Source organism: Egretta garzetta, unplaced genomic scaffold (genome assembly GCF_000687185.1).
Source record: "Egretta garzetta isolate BGI_Z169 unplaced genomic scaffold, ASM68718v1 scaffold84, whole genome shotgun sequence".
Taxonomy (NCBI): Eukaryota; Metazoa; Chordata; class Aves; order Pelecaniformes; family Ardeidae; genus Egretta; species Egretta garzetta.
In genome coordinates, this window is record NW_009259526.1 from 84,246 (window position 1) to 95,326 (window position 11,081).

General features: G+C 40.4%; 1 protein-coding gene across 1 annotated transcript in view; it reads right to left on the reverse strand.

The window, feature by feature from the left end:
• Nucleotides 1-3,135: 3,135 nt before the first annotated feature.
• PCMTD2 (protein-L-isoaspartate (D-aspartate) O-methyltransferase domain containing 2) overlaps nt 3,136-11,081 on the reverse strand; it is an 11,301-nt gene continuing 3,355 nt past the window's right edge. Inside the window, exons 3-6 of the mRNA XM_009637525.2 lie at nt 9,903-10,005; nt 7,913-8,084; nt 6,812-6,935; nt 3,136-5,284 (exon numbers count right to left, since the gene is read on the reverse strand). Of these exons, the coding sequence (XP_009635820.1) occupies nt 4,902-5,284; nt 6,812-6,935; nt 7,913-8,084; nt 9,903-10,005 (782 nt within the window). The 3' untranslated portion in view covers nt 3,136-4,901. The remainder of the gene's footprint in view (nt 5,285-6,811; nt 6,936-7,912; nt 8,085-9,902; nt 10,006-11,081) is intronic.

Consider the following 11,081-nt stretch of genomic DNA (forward strand, 5'->3'; position numbering starts at 1 on the left):
AAAAACACAAAACACCAAAACCTTGCAGGTTTATTGATATTGCTAACAGGAGAACCAGGCTAGGCATCGGTCATGTCTCTATACGTACCTCCTTTGGAATCTTATTTCAGGGCCTGGCTGTGCAGTGGGTGGCAGCTCCCTGAAGGATTGATGGGTGTTTGCCTACTGCTCTGTAGGAATGGGATCTTTAGCCAAGTCAGCAGATTGAAGTGGCCGTACCACAGAGAACACCAACTTCAAAAGGCAAGTTCTGCAAGCTATACATTACTTAGAAGCAGATCTTCACTTGAAACATACCTCGTCTACCTTGTTTATCCCCCCTCATGACAAATAGGATGTTTGTGAGATGTTATGAAACATTAGCCATCACAGATCCCTTCATCTTGCATTAATTTATCTCATTTTCCACCAACATGACAAATTGTTTAAAAAGGCGCACGCAGCTCTGAACAAGAACCAAAAGTTAACTCCTAAGCAAGAGGAAGGGAAGTTAACCCTTGTGTCTCTGGTTTAAGCACTTCCAGCCTCTGCTACGCAGACCTTTCTACACCAGTAGAGTGCAAGGAAGTTTGGGTTTGTTTTTCAGGTGTGGGTTTTCCCCCCACCACCACCCTTTTTTGTTTTATTTTTAACTGTCACTTCTGCCCCAGCAGCAAAATGTCATTGGAGAATGTCCCCTGAAGAGCTCATCGCTGCTTCCCAGGGAACTGTGGTGTTGTACATTTTACTACGAAGGGAACAGAAACCTTATCTGACAGATTTCATTTACTCGATACCATTTGTATGACGCATCCGTAGCTTTTCAAAGCAGAAAAGGATTTCTTTTTTTCCAGCAAGCATCACGTGAAGGAAAACATTAACACTGAACCAGTCTCACGTTATAGTTGGTAAAAGGACATCTATTATACACGCAAATGACGGGAAGAAACACAGACTACAGGCAATTATCCTGTGGAAGAAAGGTTAACACATACATTTAATTAGCCACAGCTGTATTTGCTATTCTGATCAGTCTCCTATTACAGCTGAAGCCAAAATATTGTTCTCAATACCAGTGAAATGGAAGCCTTGAACATCAGCTCTTGAAAACCTGCGGTAATTAAGCACTGAAACAGAGCACGGGTGACAAGAGGGGAGCTGCAGTTCAGAACGCATTAAACAAGCTCCTGATGCGTTTGGTTTAGGCAATTCCTTGAAGTACAGAAGTGGGCTAAACCCCTTGATACCACAGGTCTACGAGCCAGGTAAGCAAATTCACTCTTTAACCATTCTGATCTATTAAATCTAGGTCAGTGCCGTGCATGCTAATTCCAAAAGACATCTTGCACAAGTCCATTACATAAAGGTTTAGAAATCATCAGCTGGGCAGGTTTCTTTTGAGAGCTTATATTCCGAGGAGTTCATCCAAAACTCTGCACCTGCACCATGTTATTAAGTGCTTTTTCTAGTGCCTTAACCTTCAATTACGGAAATAAGTACCCATCTACAAAGTATTCCAATCACAACATGATGCAAAGCCACATTAAGAAGGCTAAAAAGTCTTTACTGAATTTATTGATACAGAAATACTTATTAATAGTTTAAATTGCATAACACTTTTGCATGCCTCGGGCCAATTTAACTCTAGTTTCTGCACATAGATTTTTCAACTTACACGCTAATGATAAAGCTTGAAAGTTCACTTCTTTTTGCAAATTTACTGCAGGATCGAAACCTAAAAGGAGTCACATAGAATTAAAGTGAACATTACTTAGAACACAGAAGGAAACAGTCAAAGCAGGTAAAATCCCTAGACAGCTTACAGACTATACAAAAACCAGTTCTGCTACAATTTCTCTATTAGAAATGCGTACAAAACTACAGTGCAAGTGCTTGTGCACAGGGAAAATGTATTTACAGCTCCCCTTCATTTACAGGCTATAAGCAACACTTTCACAATTATATTACACGTAAAATTTCCACTGTGGGTTTGTTTGGATCTGGGGTTTTTTGGACAAGGGGACAATTTGACAACCTCAAACATAAGCTTCCTGTATATATATTTATTTATTCAACCTTATCCAGGAAAAATAGCAGTATTTTATGCATCTTATAGAAAGCTACAAAAAATCTAGCAAATGTAATAAAAAAGGCAAATTGGTGAAAAATCTGACAAAATATCTTTTACAACTGGGGGTGGGATGGGGGTAAAAACCAGACAGGGATAAATGAAAGATAATTCTCCCTCCACTGGTCAGCTCTAACAGAATCTCAGCAAGATTTACTAATACAAACCTGAAGTTTAATGTCACTTTCAAAGCAGCTTCTTTAAAAGAAGTTTTGTAATTAATAAACTGAAGCATGACCTGGTAGCCAAAGTAAGAGGCACCCTGTACTATGTAGGGGTACGGAAACTGTGCCACGATACAGAAAGGCACATAGCTGGTACGACAGCTACTAAGCAGAAATGGCTCACAAATACAGAGGTGACAGCCTTTGGGGAAGCACAGGGAAACATTACACACAGATTCTATTAAGCCTCTATTTACCACAATATTCAGGATTTTCATTTGTAGAAAGAAATTCATTGTAGTTGCCAGAATTACAAGATGGCTACTTGCATGTTTACAGAAAACCATCAGCTCAGTGGCCACAGAACTGCCCTGTTTAAAATAAACAAAAATCTGAGGGAGCAAGGTAGCTTGGGGTACAGTTTAGACCAGAAGTGGAGAATTAGGAAACCAGAGGCAAAACACAGCCTACGACTGTGTTATGCGCCAGTGGCCACATGACACTGTGTCATCAGGTAAGATTCTCAAAGATATACACAAAGCCTATTAAGCACGGAAGAATTCTCCACCTCAGGCTTAGATGTACACGAGTTATCCATTTATTTTCAAAGCCACACAGAACTTTGAAACGCCATTTATCATTACACAAGTTGTGCCACTCAGTACCATTAAACATAGAATCCCAGAGTGGTTTGGGTGGGAAAGGACATTAAAGATCATAGAGTTCCAACACCCCTTCCATGGGCAGGGACGCCTTCCACCAGACCAGGCTGCTCAGAGCCCTGTCCAACCTGGCCTTGAACACTTCCAGGCCTGGAGCATCCACAACTTCTCTAGGCAACCTGTCCCAGTGCCTCGCTGTGAAGAATTTCTTCCTTGTATCTAAACTAGATCTACCCTCTTTCAGTTTCAAGGCATTACCCCCTTGTCCTATCACTACATGTACCTGTAAAATGTCCCTCCCCAGCTTTCTTGTAGGTCCCCTGCAGGTACCAGAAGGCTGCTCTAAGGTCTCCCTGGAGCCTCCTCTTCCCCAAAAACCCAGTGTATTTTTGGCAAGACAGTCTTCATTCATTCCCCCTCAGAAAATGAGGGGACAGAATAAAAAAAAAGCAAAAAAGTGGCAACAACTTAAGTGCTTCTTATGGGGCAATGCCTTAACATAGCTTCATTACCTACTGAGAGGGGTTTTTTCACACCACCCCCAGCTTCAGAAGTATTTCACATCAGTACAAGCTCCAGGGTTTCTTTCCAGCCTTTACAAGTTCAGGTAGATTTTTTCAAAAAGGCTGAACCAAGTAAACTTCCCCTTCTAAACATGGTTCCTCCTTCCATCACCACTACAGGAAGACTTGGGAATAAAAATTAAGAGTTCACATCCACAGAACTGCAGAGTGTAAAGTCCTTCTACACGAGCCTGTTAAAACATCTACTTAATTGCTGCAGGAATAAAATAGCCTATCAAGTCAATTAACTTCATTCACCTACCATACGTGGACTGTGTGTACACCAGTTGTATTCTAGCCACCTTGCTACAGCAGGGGCACACACACAGGAACACCCAAGAACTGTATCAGTTTGGCTTTCCAGAGTGTTTTCAGGTTCTACATAACCTCCACAAAACTACCTTTGGCTGAATTACCGGGACACAAGCCGCTCCACTCAGGCTCATGCTCTGCACTTCACTCTGTTCAGCCCAGCAGTTTTAAGTTCTCTCACACAACAGCAAAATCCACAGATTCTGCTTTCACAGTTTTTACTAACTCACTGCTACAGGTCTCATCTCTACTGTTCCCCATTCAGAATTACTCTGTAAACGTCTCCAGAGACACCAGTCACAACCCTGACTACCCTAGCATCCTGTGAAAGCTAATCAGCTCTGCAACTCTTCACTCACCTCTGCCACTAAAAAAAAAAAAGAAAAAATTTTGCCTCTGTATTAGACTAATTCACTGGAACAGGTGTTTCCCTTTAGGAAAACCAGTATTCTGTAAAACATTTTTACCTTTTACTGAAAAGTTATATCTAGTTTATAAGCAAAACTGAGACCAACCAAAGGGGAACTGATGCTTTCCTTCTCATTCAAAGCCTGGATGCCACAAGGCCAAATGCCAAAAATTCTTTCCTTTCGTGTCTGTAAAAGTTGTGCTTTTTCAGATTACTGGAAGAAACAAGATTTGCCAGGTCAGTTTTCAGTAATAATCTTCATCCTCCATTAAACACACCCCATGGTAAACACATGGCAGGTTTAGTGGGAGAGAGCACAGGCAGCAAAGGTCTGTGGGGAGCTGCCTAAGAGTATTTAAAAACTGCAATTCAGTAGAGCAGCCACGAGATTTTTAGGATATCTCTGTGCAGTTAGTTTCAGGGAATTAAATCCTCCTTTCCATAAGCAGCTGAGCATTTCACCAACTTGCTTCCTAAGGAATCCCTGCTGTAGGATAAAACTATAGCACACAACTGAAGAAAAAAACAAACTTTAAAAAGCTATGTTTCAGTATACAGCAGCCACATTCCCCAGCTAGCCTACTGCCTTGGGTGGTCAGATGAGCAGGCAAGCAAGTGGTATACATTTGTCAAGCCCTAAGTGGTACTCTATTTTCTGCCTACTTCCCACTTTCTAGAAGGAAATTACTTTTCCCTGTAATAAAGCAGGTAATATTTCAAGGGATCAGGCAAAGGCAGACTCAAGACCTTTTCTCTCAAAAAGTTTACAGGGGGATCTGGCTTTAGTTCAGAGGGTTTAGTTTCTTCCTCTTCCCGTTTCTCATCCTCGAGATCCTCACTGTTGTTGTTATCATCCGATGGGTTGGAGATACGACTAGCAAAGACCTCTTTGTCCAAGAAAACAATAGTTTCCATGCGGCGGCGACGCACACGTCTTCGTTTAAATTTTGGGGGGTTCTTCAGCCCGTTTCCATTTTTGCTCATTGTTTCTTGATGTATAATTTTCTTAATGGTTCCTCGGATGGCTATGCGAGCCAGATCCTGGAGGCTGCGAACAGCCACTGGGGCTAAAACAAAATGAAAACCATGAACAGATATGGAGAAACTCCCCTCAAGAGCACTCATAGGAAAAGTTCTGTTTGCTCAAATTAAATCAGGCCACTTGAACTCCCTGCTGTGATTACAAAAACAGCTCTATTCAACTCCTGTCAACTCAGATAAACTGTACCGCAACTTTCCAAACAAAATTTAATTATGCATTTCTCTCATTAGCTGAAGAATGGGATGAAAGAAGAGTTTCTTATTTTGATGTCAAGTCCTCACAATTATTTTAAGATACACGTCTTAAAGATTATAAGAATGCAGACTTAGTGACTGAAACTGTGACTGTTTAATAACTTAGAAAAAAGATATTTTGCTATTGTAAATAACTAGACCTGAGGTCTACTTAACTCTTCCATAAAATCATGTTTCTATTGTAAAGTTACTTCAGCTTTGCCAAGTTCTTCACTTATAAAACACGAGTACTATTTATGCTCTTCAAAAACTGCTTCAGACTTTGTGGGTGAAGACTGGCCAGAAACCATTTGGTAAAAGTAATTATAGAAGCATACAATAAGTTATTGTATTAAAATACCTCCCACATTAATGGTTTGGAAGAGTGTTCTGTCTTCTGCACTTATTTGCTGCCGGCCCGTAAGTGCACAGTTCATGCAGTATAAACTAAAAATGTATTGATGCACACACATCTGTGTACTAAAATGAATTAAAACTGAAGTAAACAAAAAACCCCTGTCTTCTACAGACACATAAGCACTCCTGTGACCTGAATGAACCAGAAAAACAAAAGTAGTCACATGTAATATATACGCAGGCCTCACTACAAAGTCAAATTGTGCTGAAATATGCACTTAGCAGACTTTATAGCACTGTATGGACTGCTTACTGAGCTGCTTTTTGTCATGCAAAGACACCTTTCCAGAATAAGAACAAAGCCTGACTAATCTCTTTATGGAAGTATCTCTGCCTTCATGTGTTCTTAAGAAGCCTCTCTACACTGAAGTCTTAATCTAAAGATTGAGGCCACTGCGTACAAGCTGCATTTCAAACAGCTAACCAAAAATTAGACAACTTCTATCCCTCAAGCATTCCAGGTCCAGGGTAATCCTGAATTGCTGGGCAGTGAGAGCCTTTGAGTAGATATAATGTTTGTTCACAGGTACTGCTTGTGTTCATCACCATGGCGCAGTGCCCAAGAACCATGACAGTACATAATTCAGGACTGGAACAGATGTCTGCACGTGCAAAAACAATGACCAAACATCCCACAAAGTTTAGGTACAATTTTACAAGAAATCATTTGTATTTAGAAACTATTTTACACAATTCTGATTTTTGCACCAGGCCTCCACAGATACCCTCAAAGATAGACTAGGATCCAACACAAGGCTTTGACAACTGTTCAATGAAGGAAGCAGTTGGAGTAATTTTCCTTGGAAGGATTCATAGGGACATTACATCTAAGGAAGCAAGGTGCAGCTTACAGCCAAATAGCAGAAGAAGCCTCCCCCGTACTCAAGAATGTCTGTACTTACGCAAGTGAACGAGCCTTGATTTTCCTGAATCTGCGTGGTTAGGCTGAATCAAAGGAGCAAAAGAAACAGCAAGAATCTTCTTGGTCTCCCAGGCAGAAGGACCAGTACGAGTTATCTTAGTCAACTAAACCAAAACAAGGAGATTATTGTCTATTGTGTGAACTACAGTAAGATTTTTGAACAAAAAAAAATGAATAAACAACTTTTCTGCCTAGACAAGTGGTTAAAGTGCTAGAAGCTACAACAGCAAAAGTTAAGTAATAAGGAGAAACACTAGGGTTTTTCTGAGAAAATTCAGAATTCCTTACAGGATTAGCCCCAAGTAACTCCATCTGTTGCAACAGAGTATAGGCACTGGCAGTTTGGGTCACCGTGCTTTCCCATTTTTTCCTCAATTCTGAACCAGAACAGCCATGTCTGGCCCCTGAGAAAAACATGTCAGTCACTGATGAACATCCCCTCTTGAAGGGAAGTCTGCAGATCACTGGATTTCTGCCACAGCTCAAATCTCTTGCACTAACTCATCACATAGCATCTCGCTGGGAAGAAACTCTGCACTCTGCTCACCTCAACCCCCTCGACAGAGGCAGAAGGTCAGATACCTACCCCTCAGCCATACAAGTCCATTAAACCAACACACCTTTGCACCAAAAACGTCTGCGTTACAATCCTGAGTTCACACACAGGGCAGTTACCCCCTTTTTACTAAAAAGAATCAATTGAAACTTGTAAATGGGGACAACTTGCATGCTCTTTCATGAGCCAGTTAGGGTGTAGAATTTTGTATTTTACCATACGTACAACACTAGATTATACAACAAAGCTTTGCTGATACTTTTCTGCAGCATGAAAGTAAATTTGCAGTTAACAAAAGATTGGAATATGCGAAAGACTGGTAGAACTATGAATTTTTAAGACTATGAAGAGTGCAGAGTTCAGCTTCCAGTCATGAAACTGGCCAGTGAACATCAGTCATGAAAACTCGTGCACTTAATGCTTTCTCCAATTTGCTACAAGGGCAAACTAAATGAAGAGCTATTGATGAAACAGAGATCAGAATTAAGAATAACAGAGAGAAACACAAGTAGAAAGGCACATAACCTTCTCTTCTAAAGGCATGACAAGAATTCCCCCAACTTTCAACAGGTTCTTCATGTAGTCTTCGTGTTCCTTCTGTACTCCAGCACCACAGTAAACACGGTCATACTGAGTACAGTCCGGAGAAATCTCCAAGCAATTGCCAGTAACAAAAGATGGCTCGCAAAATTCAAATCTGAAAGTGAAGATGACGTGTATCATATAAGAATATTACAATTTATCAAAAGAATTATTTTCTTGACACCGAAAAAAATGAAACAATGAAAAATACTTGAAAAAAAGTTTCACATGATTTCTCCTTTGAAGCCCATATATTCTAGACATTATCAGAACAGACCACAGCTAGAAGTCTCAAGAGCACAGAGCAATGACGTGAGAATTCATAGATTAAAATCTCCAAAGGATAAGGATGCATAATTTCATCCTTGAGTTGCATATAACTCTTCAGAACAAGCTATTTTTAGTCACCTGATGCTGACTCAGTTTTAATACACAAATATAAATATTAGACCTGCAATTCCAGATGTTAAAGTCTTTTAAGGACTGCACCTGGGTTTGGTTTTTTTTTGGCAATTTCAAAAGCTTTTAAATGGTTTCAAGATGTTGTGGGGAACTATAACCTGATGCTTCAGAAATACACTTTGCCGAAGCCAATGGAAGTTTTGCCATTAGCTTCAAGAGAACTGTGATTTCACCCTTCATAAAAAGAATTTTTGCCTATAGCATTTCTGATTCAGTTTAGAAGAAAAATGAATGATTCTATGATGCACATAAGCTTTAGGCCCCACATTTAAGGGCTGATTTTGATAGAATTTGTACAACATATCCATTCTTCTACTGGTATCTTGAGAGGCAGCTCAATATAGCACCTATTTATTCCTAAACACTTCCTGAAGCTTTCTGCTTTTGCAGAGCATGCTAGACATTCAGAGCAGCCAGCTAACAGTTCCTGCACACAGTGTTCTAACAGCACAACCCAGCAGCCATTTCTCTCAGCAGTGCCAATTTTCCAGTCCTGTTGATTTCTGAATTCAGCTCACTTTTGCTCCATAGCTATGTTTGGAGAGGGGGGTGGGGAAAAGTCTTCCTTAAAGCACCTATTCAAACAACAGCAATGTGACTGAAAAAAAAAAAAAAAAAGGCATCTATGTGCAAGCATCTTCCACACTGAAAACTTTTGTCTGCTGCCAACATCAAGAAACTCATCAGCAGCAACAGCACAAGGCTGAGTAGTTTAAATTCTAGCATATAATGACTTTAATTTTCTTCCTCCCACGAGAAGAGGACTATCAAGTATCCAAAGATGCTTTACTTCCTTGTTTGAACAAACTGAGTTGGATCCAAAAGAAGAGGACTATCAAGTATCCAAAGTATCTAAAGTATCCAAAGATCCAAACTTCCTTGTTTGAACAAACTGAGTTGGATCCAAAGACAACAGCTACAACTTTTATTGCTGAGGTTACCATTGGCAATGGTTATCTTGCTGAGATATTATCACTTGTGACAGCAGCAGAACGAAGGTTCTAAGGAAGAACATAAATCAAAGCCCAAGCAGTTTTAGTACAACCTTAATCACAACAAAACTACCTTCATATTTTAAAACACCATTTTTCTTCTTCTCGGATAAAACATATTAGGCCACCATGGAAATCAGTTTGTATTCTTCTGATAACTATGCCTGCTCCCAGATCACAAACATAACTGTTGTTGTTATTTGCAAGTTTCAAGTTGTAACCTGCAAGCGCATTTTAAAATCCTTCAGCCTCCTCTAAGCTCTGCAACAGCAGCACTGCTGTTAAAAACACTGCAAAAATTTCTGAAACTCCCCCACAACGCACACCAGCTTAGAAGGTCACACACTGCAGCTCAGCAAGCCTAAGGAGGCAGAATCCTCAGATTACACTGAACCCAGAGCTGCCACATGGGAGCAAGAACTGCCATGACTAAAGCCAACTGCACAAAACAAATCCAAGCAGGCATTCTGCCTTCTTACTTGTCAAAGCTGTCACTTGTTTTAATAAAGAAGTCCAATTTCTGCTTCGCATATTCGATCACATCAGAATGAAGCTCCACACCATGGTTAACACCAAAAGGACCTGCAAATTTAGAACATTAGGATATCAGTAATAGGCAACAACACAAAATCCAGCAGGATAAAATATAGTTTTGGTTACTTCTTGTAACAGATTGCTCCTTGAGCGTCAGACAGCCAGCACTTGCGTAGGGTCAGCTATCTTAGTACTACAGTGGGAATTGCAACCCTATACCTGCAACTTCTGGCAGCAAGCAAGGCTGGTTTGCACAATTGATTTTGAATCATTGGCTCTTAACTATGCAGGAAGTTCCTCTGTAGGATGGAAACACTGACACTTTGGAAATACTATTGCCGTAAAACTGACCAGCTTGAAAATCCAGCGCAGGACAATAGCCTGCATGTTTTAATAAATCCCTCAAAAAATCTTTATGTTGTTTTTATACCCCCTTGCTGATATGCTAAAAATCTCCTCAAAAGAATCAGGAACAGTCACCACACGTAGCCCCTCAATTAAGAGCAAAAATAAATTGGAAAATAGATGAGTTCTTCAGCACTCACACTTTTTATTCAGAACTGACTTGGTAACTTTCCCAAAAATTCAAAAATAATTCAAAAGCCCTGGAGTTACATATTGGCATCCTAGGTAATATCAACCAACCAGGCAGAAAACCACAAATGTGATTCCATGTAAAGCCATAGGAGACGGGTGCAAGGCTCCATCCTGACAACAAGAATTTCAGTAGTTAAAATTCTTGACATGCCCACAAAATGAAAATACATTCCCCTATAGTCATTTGCTATCTCTTCTGGCAGCCGGCAGAAGCACAGTTGTTGACTGAAATACTTTAGGGCAAATTACAATCACATAATTGCACTTTGATGCTTTGATTCATGCCTACTGTAGATGTGGTCACGAAGTCAGTTCTGATGCACCACCTGCTTTCCATAGACTATTCCCACCTGTACACCGGTAAGAGTCCAATCTGGATCTCAAACATGTTTCAGTCTAGACAGGACAGTGTGAAAACAAACAAGGCACAGAGCAGCAACAGTCACAGGTTTCTGCAGACATGCTCAATCCTAGTTTAAACATGGCACTCCCGCTCCCGAGCTAGTTTAAGGGGCAACAAACCCAAG